Source organism: Dipteris shenzhenensis, chromosome 3 (assembly GCF_047967505.1).
Source record: "Dipteris shenzhenensis isolate YYH24624 ecotype China chromosome 3, Dip_SZ_1.0, whole genome shotgun sequence".
In the NCBI taxonomy this organism is placed as follows: Eukaryota; Viridiplantae; Streptophyta; class Polypodiopsida; order Gleicheniales; family Dipteridaceae; genus Dipteris; species Dipteris shenzhenensis.
This window is the reverse complement of record NC_141598.1, coordinates 39,265,751-39,282,154: the sequence shown is the minus strand read 5'-3', so window position 1 is coordinate 39,282,154 and position 16,404 is coordinate 39,265,751. Positions and strand designations below refer to the sequence as shown.

Below are 16,404 nucleotides of genomic sequence, written 5' to 3'. Positions count from 1 at the left end.
CAGGGTCGCTACTGATTGGCCGGCTCCTCTGATTGGTCGATCGGTCGCAACCTTTGATTGGCTGCTGGCCTTTAGGGTTTATGTACCCCTCCCATGCATCGTCCTCCGCAACATGGCATATTCCTTTGAGCTATATTGGCAGACTGGGCAGCCGCCCATTGGCCGCGTGTCCTCACGAACAGCCAATAGCGGCTAGCCATGCGTTTGCTTGGCCACACACGCTCCTTGCCCACCAGGTTGGGGGGGGCTAGTAAATATGCTCCTTGGCCACCAAGGAGTTGATACAAGTATAGTCCAGAGAAAGCTACAAAATCATTTATCATTTACTATGCCGCCACTCTCTAAAGGTTAAGGTTTTAATTAATGGCACTGAGGCACCAGCTGTTCTACGGGCATTTTTATGGCTGAGGTCTTCGAGAGGAACTCAAATATGAGGGGAATTGTCAAATTGATGGCTTTGGTACTTTTGCAGGTGTAGATGTCTGGGGGTGACACAAACAGAAATCAAGAGGAATGCCCAAACTGCTTTGAACCTGCACATACACCACATTGTTTCAAACAATCACCTCTCATGCATATCAGACTGGAGAAATGTTGCCGACTCTCCCATGCTATTATTAGTTTAAACCAAGTTGCATGCCAGAATAGTCATATACTAGCAAGCACAATTCTACAACTTATGCCAGAATGAGAAGCATAGACTCCGTCACAACAAGCAGTATCACTTTGACACACGCCCCCTCGCTCTCTCAGTACATCACCCCTAGAAATCTGTGAATGATTAAACCATCTATTTGAAAGCTACTAGCTCGTAACTAAGATGCTAAAGAATCCAGTGCTTAGTTAAAAGAATTGTATGTAAGAATGTATCATTAGTTCACTTGCCTCATTGGAAGCTCCTAGCAAAGAAACAACGTGCAATAAGAATCCAGCACTTAGTACCATGCCCATTTAAAGAAAGGAAAGGTGTGCAGAGCTAGCTTTTGATTCTCCTTGCTGAGGCTTCCAGCCACAAACACTAAACGACATTAGCCAAGTCTCAACTTCCTTAACCCCCAATCAACAATGGACTTGAAAAGGTAATCTTTTACTGTAAAGTGACTGACACGATAAAGAATTCGCAAGGAGGAGAGCTTCTGAACCCTTATCCAGTCACTAAAATTTAAGTACATTTTTTTGTCTGATTATTATCCAATAATACATGGTCGCACAAAACAGTATGCTCAAGGTACAAAGGGACACTTCCTGCATCAAATTGCCGGATCATCCAACGTTCTAAGGGGGTTTGTAAATATGCAAATACGTTAATCAGGCTTCATGCTTCAGACAAATACAAGAATCCACATTAGCATTTGATAATATCCCATGTTACATTTGCTCTCCTTGCATTCCTTCTGTAAAGCTTCTGCCCTGGAATGAAAACCATCCTCGGCAGCAGGTAGAAGCAAAATGCCCTCAAATTCAAACCAGGGATCTTGGAAACCAAACTGGAGCAGCACGTTTCCTTAAGTGGAATGATCTCTGTTGGCAGGAGAATTGATCAACATTTCAACATAGACCATGTCACCGATGCAATGCAGCATCATCAGTACTCAAAGGAACCGGTAGATGTGATTACAGAACTTGGATTTCGGGAGTCTTGTTGTGTGGCACCATCTTCAGAGCTACTGCTTGTCTGCCCCTGGATTGGGAAACTAGCTGGAAAATCAGGTCCTTCTTGCATCTGCAAGACCTCTGCAGGAGACAAAATCCTTATGCAGCGCACACTGTTGACGAACTCCCTACAGAATGTGAAGAAAGACATCATATTCATGGAAGAAGCGAGTCCTCTGCTAAAGCAACAACAGACCAGTGCAGTATGACGACTGAGATCAACTCTTTAATGAAAATTAGAGAAATTCTGATTACATAATTTTAGGCTTGGCAATATAAGAGCACTTACTCCCAAGGATCGTCACCAAGAAGGAGGTATTCCTCCTCCTTGTCTTTGAATACAAGCTGCCAGCCTGATCTTGGATCCTCGATTTTGCTTCCCAGGCCAAAAAGGCTGGCAAGTTCGCGACGAAGTTCAGCATAATTGCCAAACCTCGTAACATCCAATGACCGACCAACAGAACCGAGCTTGTAAACCTAAACCAAATAAAATAATGTGTCAACGAATTTATACCAGTGACGGTGAAATTAAATTCAATTACCATCTTTGAGAAGTGTCCCACTCACTTTTGTGTAAGTCCTCATCGGAGGATTGGCCTGCAAGGATTGAACTTGTTGAAGAAGACAACCATCATCCAAACTACCACCAAACAGGCCTGAATTTAAAGGGAGATCCACTAGCCCTTGCCCCTGCATCAGCTGACTTATACATTGATTTTGATACTCATCATTGCTGCTGTAGCCTCTGGAACCAGCCGACATTGAGACCATTGATGATGGATCAATATTCACTCCACATAGAGTTTGCCTTTGAAGTTCAGATAGCAAGGCATCTTGAGAACAATCTCTCAGACTGAAAGGCGTTGAGGGCAGGGTTGGTGCTGCAAAATTTGGCAGAACCGGGTCCGTTTGAGGGAGAATACAAGCATCACCTAAAGGTCGTGTGGTATCAATCAGATCCGATTGCAACCCCATAGATAGTTGGCTCACTGCAACATGTGCCGAAGGAAGCCAGGATGTTGAAATAGTAGAGTCCTGGTGAAGATCCCCAGGTATCATTCTAGGTGGTTGTTGGACTGCAGGTTGAGCTGCAGGCATAAGATTTGAGTGTAGAGCGTTGGCATCTGTTGTTGCAAAGCCACCAAGAATGGAGTGCAGTGAAAAAGAGTTATGGGAAGAAGCTATTGGGCCTAACATTGTACTAGGCTCAGATAAAGTCGCCTGATGTGTAGAGACTGTGCTATTCAGGGTTACCTGTGGTTGAGAAGAGGGTAAGCGGGTGATAGGACCAGCACCATTGGGAATTGCAAACGAGTGTTGTTGATGCAGCTGCTGAGAATGCGTACCAGAAGTCTGCCGTTGATGTAGCAGAGAGTTCTGGGATTGTGGGGGAGCATGTTGTTGTATCTGCCGCTGAGGAGGCGGCCCATGTTGGGATTGCTGTTGGAGGAGGGAGTTTTGCTTTTGTTGCTGGATGGGAAGTTCTGGCTGTTGAAGTACTGGCCCCGACGGTGTCTGTGGGAGAGATGGTTGTGGCTGCTGCTGAGGAAGGAAAAGGTATTGAGGGTGCTGGTGAGGTTGAGATTGTGTCCTATACAGCATTTGGTCAGGCTGTATGGACTGCTGTTGGAAATGCAACTGCTTTGAAGGGAAAATCTCTTCTAATGCTGCAGCTCCTAATGCAGCATACATCTCAGATTCAATGGCCGAGTCAAATCTCTGCTGCATAGGTCCCCAAGTATTTATTCCCAATCCTTGAGTGGCCAAACTATGAAAAGCACTGTCACCATTTTGATTTCTCTGCCACATTGACGGTTTTTTAAGGCTCTCAAGTTCCATGTCCCCTGCATATAGCATGCGAAAATGGACAGGATAAGTTAACATTCATATCACAGTTTCTACTTTGACTGGTATAAATTTATAGAATTAACAGACAAGAGACTTAAAATTAACAAAATTCCATGCATTTTCCTAGTAGAATTCGTAGAGCAGTGTGCTGACTGACAACAAGAGCAAGAAAAAATCATCTCTAATCACCCAAAAACTCCTCTGAAGATCCCACATTTTCTAATGCCCCTCCAGAAAAAGTTGCTTGTCTATGAAGGGTGTTGAACAACAAGCCAAGCATGAAAACACGAAAAAGACCACACAATTCTTTGGAACCTATATCATCAAAAGAGCTAAGCTTGATGTTTCTGATCAACAAAGGCAATACGCTGATGCTAGAGACACCATTTCTTTGCAACGCAATGTTTCTAGAATTTAAGCAAAACATCATTAAAACAGATTGTTGAAGCTATTGTAAGGCAAATGCAAATGAATAGGGACTCCAGACCCTTTGGATCAAAGTACAGAATGTAGGGCAGCATTCCACTCTCTACCATATCTTCACTCTATGGGCCTTCATTGATGAGGCGAGATTGATATGCCAAAAAGTCTACACTTGCTTTGTAGACTTTCGGAATGCCTTTGACATAATCCCACGATCCCGTATGATTAGGCGACTTCAGGAGATGCAGATCCTAGGCGACATGATTTGAGTCTATACGAGTCAATCAGAGGGAGAGAATGTGCCCCTAGAGGCCTATCAAATTGGATTGAGAGCACAATCGAAGTGAAACAAGGATGCCCCCTTTACCAACACTCTTTGGGCTCTACATTGATGAGATCATGACCTTCATTGATCGCCTAGGAGGTGTTGGATCATTGCTTGCTGATTTGATGATACAAATACTGTTGAATGGAGATGACATAGTCCTCTTATCCTCTTCAGCAGCAGGCCTATAGAGACATCTAGAGGGCCAAGAGGTGTTTTGCATGGAGAGGAATTGTTAGTCCACCTTGGCAAGACCAAGGTTATGATTTTCAATCACCTCACGGGCAGTACTTCATCGACACAACTTCATTACCTCGGAGTGAGTGCCAGTGGAGCTCATGCAATCGTACGCTTATCTTGGGACAATCTCTCGGAACCAATTTTCACGATGGTTCACACAGCCAAGACAAGACTTACAGGAGGACAAGGAGCCCTAGCCGACTAGAACGACGGTGCTTTCAGGCACACTTCAAGACCCCTTGAAGAAGGGATGGTTGTTTGATACACTAGTGAGGCCGATAGCCATGTATGCAGCACCCTTCTGAGAGAGTGGTCTCTCGGTGACCAACTAGCAAAGATTTAAGAGTCTATGGTTGAATATACAATCCAGGATGATTTGGAGTAAGCCACCAATTCCTCACCAGATAGTACAAGTAGAGTTCACCATGACACCTGCCCAGATTGATGCCATCTTCTAGACAGTGACATGGGCTTTGCCTAGTTGGAGACTACAAGGTAGGCACTATAGTCATCCAGACGACTAGCTAAGAGAGGGATTAGCACGGCCTGATACGCACGCATAGCCAAATGGTTTGCCAATCAAGGTATTCACATGGACCGACTTCCCTCCTTCCAATACAACTTGGATGCCCCATCCTCCCTATATTGCCACAAGATCAAATCAACAGTATCACACAGTTGGATCTACTCCAGCTCTATATGTCACAAACGGGGGGGGGGGGAGGGGACCAAGCAAGATCCAATTCTCCCGTAAGCACTTTCTAAGAGTATCATAAGATAGAGTGATTATCAGACCCCAACACCTGGAGGACACATGAGTCTCACATGCATTAAGGATAGCCATTGGCCAGATGCAGATCTCATCCCATCAGCTGAGGATCGAGATGAGGAGAGCCACAAGAACACCTAGAGAGTAGCGGATCTACAGGTTATGCATATTGCAGGAGCTGGACAAGGAGCATTCCTGTGCACTTACCCAGTCTACTATCAGATCCGTGGAGATACCATTGTCTCTTTCCAGACAAGCTTGGTTTTGGGCCACTTTCTTGGTCTACGTGGGCCTCTATTTGATTGAGATGCTGCAACACCGAGAGACCCTACTGACACAAACCAACTAGCAAGTGGTGATAGTGCCATGAGGGGGCAGAGACAGATCGAACAAAGCCACACGTCACTGATTTCTATGTATTTGAGTCAGCCCCAGAAGTTCAGAACATATTGGAGTAGAGGATCGCTGACAAGAGAGCAGAGTGAATCACGGGAAGAGACGATGCGGAGCAGCACAGCCAGAGAAACACAGACCATGCACGATGTAGAGGATGACCAGAGGACGCAGGTCCAACCTATATCAGCTCTCTTCAGAGGGGACCGTTTGAGCCAACGTGTCACTCTTGATTGGCTCATTGGATACAAAGATCACGAAGACCATGCCCACCGCCACAACGAGAGACAACTAGGCAGACACAGATACAAGATATCTTCACATCCCACCAAAGACCCACCATGGCACCTAGTTATGTATTTTGAGTACTAGTACTAGTACTAGTATTGAGTTTTTGAGCTTATTAGCATAGCACTCAGTAAGGGTTCTAGCAATCCCTTTGTCTCAGCCCACAGTGGCTTGTATGAGTTACTCTTGGATTGTACTTTGTCTCATAGGTCCGCAAGGCCTCCCGAAGACGTAAATCAATCTCTCTCTCTCTCTCTCTCTCTCTCTCTCTCTCTCTCTCTCTCTCTCTCTCTCTCGGATCATGATGAGCAAGATGATGAAGACTCAAAGCCAGCTTCTATTATCCAGTATAAAGGTCATGCAATCCTTACACTGAAGTCAAAAGATATGCGGATCAAGCTTCTTCGACAATCTGAAAAGTTGAGTCAAAAGATATGCGGATCAAGCTTCTTCGACAATCTGAAAAGTTGAAGGGTACCAAAGTATGGATAGCAGAGGAGCTCACACAAGCTCAACTCAAGAATAAGGTAACTGAATTATCTAAAGTCGGGGCTGCCAGAAAGGATGGAAAATGGGAAGTTTACCATGAAGGCGTAGCCCTAATCAGAGAGTTTAAATCAAAACCAAAAGACTCTCAGACTTAAACTGATGTATGGCTGTTTACTCTTTCAGACTATCATGTAGGTACTCTAAATAATGTGGGTTGCTTTTGCACTCCTTGGGAGCTGCCATGTGCCCTCCCTAAAGCAAGAGGGTTTCTTGCTGTCCCATAGACCTTTTGGTCTCTAGTGCGACATTGATAGACTTTCTTTCTTTCTTTCTCTCTCACGAAATGGATGGAATTATGGGGTATAACAGCTGCTGATATACCAAAGGATACATGCGAGATTAGAAAGCTAGTGACACAACAGATGCTACAAGAACTATGGCAAGACCCGGGTAAATGCAATTCTACAAACAGGAAATTAATCCAATGGATAGCTATGGGATGCAAAAATACCTTGGAGAAGACATCCATGTTCAAAAGGCATCTAATTGCAAAATGAGAACCAGCTCAAGGTGGACAGGACTTGGGTCCGAAGAGAAGAACGAATGTGCAAAATCTGCCCCACGGGAGATGTAGAAAATGAGCAGCATGTACAGAAAATGAGCAGCATGTACTTCTAAGATGCCAGGCCTATGCACACATCAGAGAAAGGTATGAGGACAGCAGAGGAAGCCTGAAAATTTTATTGGAGCAGCCAGCTACAAAGCTAGGGAGCTATCTTAAAAAAGTTTTGGAACACCGAGACAAAGTATTTGGCCTAGCATATGTATAGATGAATCCAAGAACATGCCCAAACTCATCCTCTAAAAACACAACATAGTGCAGTTTCAATCTCATGATAGTCACTCATAAGGTTGAAAACCATAAACTCCATCACACATAGCAGGGACTAGCTACTATGACATCCCCACTGACGTCATCAGCACCCAACAGTGGGTGTAGATCATAGTGTACACATATGCTTTCACACATACAAATCCACACAACCACACATACTTGAGCATCCATTTATACAAATTCTTCGTACTAAGTTCCTATCGGCACTCCGGAGGTGAACAGCAAACTCAACGATGACGAAGGCTAGCACTAAGGGAGAAGGCTAATCAAAAAGTAGTCCGAAATCTCTTCATTCAAGCTAGAACTGCTTGTGAAGACACAACGATTTCATTTTAGTCTCTCCCAAACGAGCATCTAAATCTAGCTGATAGGTCAAACGCACACAAACTAGCCCAACAAGTACTAATTAATTAGCAATCTATAGTATTCTATTTCACCAGATGTAAACGATCACTACTTTTTGATAGTGGTCACCAATCACATAGATCCTGAAGGGTCTCAAGAGGACTTTAATACAATCATATAATATCATATCATCTCTCTCTCTCTCTCTCTCTCTCTCTCTCTCTCTCTCACACACACACACACACACTTTAATACAATCATATCATATCATATGTGAGAAAAACAAGCTCCAGGACAAGGTGCATGCTTTGGAGATCAAATTGCAGCAAATAAAGGACATGAAAGCACTACCGGAAGGAAATTGCAAAGTAATGGAGGAGCTGAAAACAGAAAATTCCACTCTCAGGAAGGAGATTGCCACCATGCAGGAAACAATGCAAGGCACACATGCTAAGCTTAAACAACAAATCAACAACGCGAAGCTAAGATGTTGGAATGAAAAGATGTGGTCAAAAAGGGCACAACAGCCCCAAAAAAGAGAAATTAACTCCAAAGCACTTGAGGAGGAAAAGAGAAGGACCAGCAAAGCCTTAAATGTCTCAGTGAGGGGCCTACCGATGGGAGATGCCAAAAGACTGTTCACAAAAATGGGAGTCAATCTCACTTGTGAGACAGCCTGGAGGGTGGGTAGACTTGAGGCACCCACAAAGCCACTAGTGCTGAAATTCCGGACAGCCATGGACAAGAAGACCCTCATGAGCACGAGGGCGACCTTGAAGGGAACTAGGATCTACCTGGATGACGACCTCACACTTCTAAAACAGGAACACCATAGGGAAGGTATGGTAAGAGTAATGGTAGCGAGGGAAGCAAGGAAATGGGCTGTATATAGGGATGGTACGGTGATCATCCGAGAAAGAGGAGATAAGGAGGATAAGGAAGAGAAAGAAGAAAAGGAAGAGGGAGAATTGTGAAGGTGTCGAGTTCATGGGATGTGTGCACGTACTGGACTGAAAATAGCAGTATGGAATTGTAATGGCACATTATGGTCTGACCCATGAGGTTTCTTGGAGACATATTATGATAGAGATATGATCTACATCGAAATGCACAAGAGCCCAGAGCGAGGGCTGACCACAGTGACTGGATACACATGGGAGTCAGCTCACAGCAAGGAGTTGAGGAGAGATAGCGGAGTACAAGGCTCCAAGCGGGTGGCTGTCCTTTTCAACAATTGAGACCACTCATATCTGTGGTTCGGAGAGAGGAGCATGCACAACACATGTTGATATGAATTCAGCTTCCAAATGCTCGGCCTATCTTCATTGCAGTGTGCTACTTTCCTCCAGACGTGCAAAGAGGCGAGAGCCCACTTCACACAGGAGCATGCTTTGGGTCATCTGACGTCACCTAAGACACAAAGGATCTATCGTCGACAGACCCATCATAAGAGACGAGCCTTCCTCACACATAGGATGGATGAGATTGTCAAATCTTTCCGAGGAGGAAACCCTACCACTGAATGGAGATTTCTATTAGAGGGGAAGCCACCTATCCCCATCACTAATCCAGACGCGTGGCACACGTATGCATGTTCCCTCTATGATGACAAGATGTAGACATCGCCGGATATGTCCTTCATGCCTAGGCCCACTACTTGTCATTTGTTCACCACACAGAATGTACGGCCTGCACTACGTCGATTACACAATCAAAGAGCGCAAGACCATGAGGGCCTGCAGGCTGAGCACTTTGCACATGGACAAAAGGTCCTAGCTCTGGTCCTAGCACAGATGTTTAACCGGTTTGTGTCACAATTTTCCACTTGCTTGGCGCACCATCACTATTGTGCTGATACACAAAGCCGGGAACCCCATGGAGACTAGGAACTATCGTACCCTTATGATTGGCCACACTCTGGCCAAGATTTATGGATCAATTTTAGAGAGGGAACTTAGCAGTCATACTGAGGCTTGGGGGCAACAGGCACTAGGACAGGTAGGATTCCGGAGACAACACTCTGCCCTAGATCACATCTTCACTCTGAGGGCTATCATTGAGGAGGTGAGATCTGCATATGACAGCCAGACAGACGCAGATCCAAGACATTTTCACCGCTCATAGACGAGCCACTACAGTGCCCAGTTTCAGATTTTGAGTTTCAGCTCTAGCTCTCAACTTGCTCCAGATAGCAGATAGCACATGATATGATATGTTTTGTACTTGATTTTGCTTGAGCTACTGAGCTCTCTTTATTTCAGCATAGTACTCAGCAAGGGCCTTAGCACACCCTTTGCTCCAACCCTTTGTGGCTGGTATGAGTTTTTCCCTTTTGGTGTACTTTGCACTTGTGGTATATAGCTTGTTGGAGTCTTATTTAATCGTTTCACACTTTTGGGTTGCCTTATCCTAGGGTTTACAACTCAGTTGTACTCTAAACCATCTTGGGGTAAATTTCACCCTCCTTTTCACATTTGATGGTTGAAATCATGTATTCCAAATCCATGTGATTATCTTCTTGAAATTGAACACAAGTAGCATCTCTCCTCATTTCCAAGCGCATTCTAGATCACGGACACCATGAGACTGTTGGAATGGTCACCTCCCCATCTATAAGCCCCCAAATGAGGAGAGCGTGGGGGAGGGAGACCTAGGGCAGAAGATGCCCAGAGAAGAGAAAGGGAGGGGGACTGCCACATGGACACCACCTCACACAAAGCAAGAAGGGTACCTCGCAAGTCGTGGAGCTCCTGATGTACAGGGCAGACACGTGGACATCAGGGACCTGCGAGGCAAGGATGCTGCAGCAGGAAGGCGCCTGCATGAAGAAAGATACGGGGCAGATGGCAGAGGCTATGGGCAGGAGTACATCCTGCAATAGGGTCTCCAGCAGCAGCAAAGGGCAGCCCAAAAGGGCCTGGCTAGGGCCCTTATATAGGGCTGGGCCCTTGCCTTCATTGGAGGGCCAAAGGCCCTAGAAGTTTGGGCCAAAGGGCCCCGGTTTTAGAGCCCTTAAAGGGCTGGACCAGCAGCAGACTGGTCGGCCAGTATGAGGCAGGCTGGTCGGTTTTTTTGACAGGCCCCTAGGCCTATAAAAGGAGAGGCTTGATGCCTCACAATATATCCAGCAGCCAGCATTCCAGGAAGCAGAAAGGAGCAGCAGGAAGCCACCCTCTGGACCTATATTCAGGAGGTGAGAGGGTGCTTGAAGGGCTGCAGACTTAGCCAGGAAGGGGCTGGACCTGGGCTGTCTTCTAGGGCAGCAAGGTGCTGAGATCATCATACCTTCTGGAGCAGCCATTCACGAGCAGGTTGGAACAGTCCCAAGATTATAAATAAGTGTAGAGTTGTTTTGATTCCATCAAACAAATAAATGGAGGATTATGTACATCAAGACAATACAGGGACCTGTGTGCTGCAGACAAAGCTTGGCAGGGGCTGCCCACCTAGGCTGATTCACAGGCAGTAAGGTGGAGAAGAACACATTGGACGGAAAGTCTACAGACGCTCGAGGTGGAGCACGCGGGCTCAAGAGGTAAAACCACTAGTACAAGATAACCCTATAATCTATGTTGATAGTGGTATACAATGCACCTCTTAAAGCAGTAATCCCACATGTTTGTCAAAAGCTCAAGGTGTACTCATGCTCTTAAAACTCAAAATCTTTGACACTTGGCCAGCTTTGGTTGATTGGTGTTCTAAGCCTTTAGCTGAGAAGGCAACTTGTGTAATTCCCAGCATCTTGGATTTTACCAAAGAGTTGACAAAATTTTCAATCGAATCTACACAGCCACTTACAATTTCGACCTGCTTTTACCATGCTATGCATGCACTTTTGCTAAACCTTTGAAATGATTGACAATTTTGGTCTTCACTCATTTGTTTTTACCAAGTAAGAAATAGATTCCATTGTCAATTCTTGAAGTAAACCTTTAATATGTAGATACAAACTTTCATTAAGGAAATCTAGTATTCTTCGAAATGAAGGTGCCAATCCTCTTTCTGTGGGAAAAGTGTTTCCAAAATCACCAGACCAGCAAACCTAGCTTTAAGCTAAAACTGTCTGCAATATAATCAATATATATGCATACTCTTTGTTACATGCCGTCTCTTGGATCTTGCATACAGTCTCAAATATGAACTCACCAACGTGAAATAAAAAGTAAGGATTTAAACGCATCAAAACTATTATCAATATCAATATAGTAACGTTGGTTGAAGAAGTACCGATCGATTGAGGCCATGGACGCTTCAGTCTCCAACTTGAGGAGGGAGGATATACAAGAAATGTTGTGAGGGGTTCTATCTCCCATATCGAAACCCGCCTTTGCCGCTCTCCAGCTGTTGACTCATCCCACCCAACCTGCAACATACAAAACTTCTATGAACTAAACGAATTGCACCAGACCACAGCAATTTACATAGTGCATTAACTATCCAAGCAACATGCTTAACAATTGCATGGAGAACCAACCACAATGATGCTGCATGTACCACCCACAATGTACTTATGCTCAGTATCTAGAAGGAGGCTTTTTTCTTTGAACATAATTTCTTTTATTAGAACCTTGCTTCAAGGACAGATTCTAGCACATCAAAAACAGATCTTAGCATTTCCATCACAAGTGGTGCAAGTAGCCTTGACAACGCCTTTGGAGTTATCCTACCTTGTTACTTCGAGACAAATCTCAGCATGTATCCTTTCAGTAATTAGCAGTCTTCAAAGCACATAAAACATCGACCAAACTTTTAGCATAGCATGCACAGGACTTGAAGCCTTACATTTAACAATGTCATTATTTAAATGCAAAAGCCAACAGTAATCATTACAAGACCTTTGAAACACCATACGTGCATCAACTAAGAGTTTGCAATGACTTTTAGCATGGCACAGATTGCACAATCAAAGGACAACAATCTTTTTTTCTTTCCTTGCAGAGATGATCACTAAAAATATCACTGGCATATGTAATTCATATGATTATTGATGTTGAAACCAGATTGTCATAAAAAATAAGAAGCAAGCAAGCTAAGTTGAAGGACCCTACTATTGCCGCATAAGTTAGGTTAGTTTTAACCTTAATGGAACGCCATTGCGAAGTTGGCCATCGAACAGGATCTAGATCACCAATACCAGTAATGGTTCCCATATATCTGTGTGAACAAGAGATTAGCTCCAGCACAGCCATGAAATGTTTGGATCCCGAAACCACTTTACATTAAGAAGAGCCCATCAAAAAACTGTGAAAATTACTGTAGAACTGCAAAGCGCAACAAGTAGGACTGAATCAGAGTCACAAGGAGATCAGCTAGGTTTTCACCTTCTCACACTTGATTCCTCAGTTTCAAACAACATTCGAAAGCGCATGCCCACCGAGACACGTGTATGGTAGACAGCTTTCTCATACTTTGAGAAAGGGATGACAAATTCCGAAGGGCTTGCTCTAGACAATCAAAATATTGGAACAGCATGTATATTATAGACCAGGTATAGATAATACAGATCAAATTACACAAATATGCAAAAAGCACACCAATCAAAGTTTACCTTGGATTATAAAAGACAGTAAATCGGCTATTGGTAGCTGCAGCATGAGCTGCAGCAGCAAGAACTCCAATATGCATGCTGTCACTTGATAATACTGATGATGGCATAACAGTTTGAGCCCTGTTTGCTCGCCGGATCCCCAAAAGCAGCTGGCCTTTCTCGTTCCTATACACAAAATTCGCCAACATAAAAGACACACCAGCATGAATATACAAACCACAGGAAGGATTTCATGAATTAAATTCTTGCCTATCAGACTCACTCATAGAAGCAATATTTAAAGATACAACAAGATGCCTTTGCAAAGCCAATGCAGCATTGCAAAAACCGAACACTTCAATTCAAAAAACTTTCCCACTGATAGTTGCTTGTGAAGACTTCAATCCCAATCATGACAAGACACATCCGATTATGCATGCATGTATGTGAAATTCAGTGACCATTGGCTCTCACACATAGGAGCAGCAGCAATATGCCATAAAGGGTCAACAGAATGCTCAAGGTATATAAAGATCATATTGCAAATTTCTCAAAAATATTGAGGCTTCACAAAAATCAAAAATATTTTAACATGACAAACTACACGAGAACAAATTTCACATCACTTGTTCCAGCAATCGACATTAGTAAAGTGAATAAATGACCTACTGAAGGCCACAAATGCTCTACATTAACTTTTAAATCTTACCCCTCGATGAGGAATTAACTATTCTACATGGATTCAATAATTATTTTAAAAGCTGAAAAGGGTCGTGGAAAGAAAGTATGATTAATGCAATTGAAGGACAACACTGCAGAAAGACCATAACTATGATTTTTAGGAATAGGTACAGCATATGATGTCATCACCAGTTCTGTAGGGTTTCGTCTATGGAGATTGAAGAACACATTTAGATTTTGGGTTTTCCTATATTTCGCACAAACCTCCCATGCCGGCTTTAAATGTCAGGGTCCAAAAGCAGACTTGTTGTGTCAATGATATGCCCCATTCTGGTAGAACATGCTAAAAGGGGTGGTTGGGAATGTGTATCTACTTATGCCACATGTATTGGCCTGTTTGCCACTTCAATAGTCATATAAATGCCTTAATACAGTCAGCAGACGTAAAAGCCATAATGCACCAAATAACATAATAGATGACAGAGGCATCATTACCTTATAAAAAGGACGGAATCTCCAGCTGTGAGGCGCTTGGCACTCACAAAGACACTCCACCCTGTTGTGAGCAGATGCCGCTTTGGCTGCCCTGTAGCAACGCACACCAAAACAGCTTGGTCAGACCGAAACATAAGTTCACATTGCACAAGAAGAATCGATGACATCTATGGAACACCAAACTTACACACAACCCTTCAAAATGGCAATATTTGCAATCTGGATCCATTGCAAGCGATCCATAGTATACTATCAGTATGGCCAGCACTCCACAAAATATAATAGCCACCAAAAATCTTATTCAAAGAGGAATCATGACTGACCCGACTTAACAGATGAGGGTCCAAAAACAGGCTTCAAAAAGATACAGTAGACTTCATAAGGCTAGAACATCTCAATCTAATGAACTGGGAATCATTGACAAAGAGGATAAGAAAGAAAACAGCAGAGAGAACACGAGAGGTTTATGGCATCTGCAAAAGGCCAAAGAAGCTTAAGAGACCAATAAGTAAATATATAGTGAGAGCCCACACACCCCTCCCCCTAATCTGGTGAGCTAGGGAAGCACTAGGCACCATAAAACTGAAAAGTGAAACACAAAGACACAGTAACTGTGTGTCCACTAGCCCATGGTAAGTGAAATGAGTGTTGTGTGAGCATCATTCAAGTCCCATGGGGTATTCCAATATGCTTGAAGGATGTCCAAGATACTTTGCTGGCATGCTCTACTCGTCTCAATGGCCTCAAAACATGGACATCATGGCCTGACGTCATGATCCTACTAGATGTGTACAGCATATGGAGCAGGGACGTGGGGCTCTCATGTGTGGCACTCCAAGTTGTCTGCTCTACATGCAGCCTCTGCAGTGTCTACTCTATGAGGACTCTCTCTGGAAGAAACCTATGGTCCTGTACTATGGAGATTCATGTCTTGAGTGAGCCTTGTCAGTCTATCCCTCAGTCTGGTTAGCTCTACCGCAAAGAGGAATGTATAATGCAAGTCTTGGTAGTCAATCATTTGTATCATGTCAAGGAAACCGTATGCATAGATAATGATAATGACCTCAGATATCATGATATCTTGGGTATTTCAAGAAACTGAATATCAGGTGCTACCTCGATCATGTGACAAGACCTTGAGCTGTCCCACAACAATCTAGATTGCATGCAAGAGGTGAATTTGCAGGTATCAAGGGTCTAGATGAGACCGTCCTCAGGAAACTCTATGGAATGTCACAGCACAGGGGCTGCCATATGGGCAGATCAGTCTGCAGGACAGTCATGATGGTGGCCATCCAATGGACCACACATGGGCCCTTGCATTGGGTTGGACCCTTGCATTGGGTTGGACAGCAGCCAACAGTGGACCCATTTTGTAGAGCATATAGGGCTGCAATTGGCAGGCATGTAAACCACATGGTGGGCAGCAGGGCTGGGAAACACCCAGCCAGATGGACCAAGCACTGGGGGGGTTTATAGGCCCACCAAGCACTGGGGGGGTTTATAGGCCCCCAACTGCAGATCTGGTCGGCCATTTCAGGTCGGCCAGACGCTGACCTGTAAGATCTATAGACTAACAGACTGGTCAATGGGTCAAACTACCCGATCTGGAAAATGAAGATCCGGAGCCATCTTGTGGCCCGGAAGTTGTGGAAGCTAACAACGGGGGTGGAGGCAAAACCAGAAGACTTGTTGGACAAGGGGAAGATTCTCATTCCAGTGGATGGTGAAAAGCTTGAGCATTGGGAAGAGAGAGATGCCCACTCCCTAGCATTAATCATTACGCAATCGGACGAGAAGGCTCTCGTGGCGAGGGACAAGCACGACAAGGGTTAGTTCAAAGAATCCAAGAACAAAAACAAGACCGAGGATGCAAAGAAAAAGAGGCAGATGAAGTGCTTCTACTATGAGAAGCTTGGTCGTTCCGCTAAAGGGTGCCGCAAGAAGAAGGCAGACCTCAAGAAGGAGGAGTCCAAGACCAAGGGGGAGCCAAAGATCGAATTGGCAAATGTCACGAGCGGCGCTCTCTTCAT

At 44.3% G+C, this 16,404-nt stretch overlaps 1 protein-coding gene across 2 annotated transcripts in view; it reads right to left on the bottom strand.

Moving 5' to 3' along the window:
• Positions 1–1,156: 1,156 nt before the first annotated feature.
• Positions 1,157–16,404, bottom strand: part of LOC147903783 (auxin response factor 12-like) — a 36,123-nt gene continuing 20,875 nt past the window's right edge. For both annotated transcript variants that reach the window (XM_087401195.1, XM_087401193.1), the window contains exons 7-14: positions 14,372–14,462; positions 13,217–13,381; positions 12,990–13,112; positions 12,747–12,822; positions 11,896–12,031; positions 2,221–3,497; positions 1,943–2,130; positions 1,157–1,781 (exon numbers count right to left, since the gene is read on the bottom strand). In XM_087401195.1, coding sequence (XP_087257321.1) covers positions 1,586–1,781; positions 1,943–2,130; positions 2,221–3,497; positions 11,896–12,031; positions 12,747–12,822; positions 12,990–13,112; positions 13,217–13,381; positions 14,372–14,462 — 2,252 coding nt within the window. In that variant the 3' untranslated portion in view covers positions 1,157–1,585. The remainder of the gene's footprint in view (positions 1,782–1,942; positions 2,131–2,220; positions 3,498–11,895; positions 12,032–12,746; positions 12,823–12,989; positions 13,113–13,216; positions 13,382–14,371; positions 14,463–16,404) is intronic.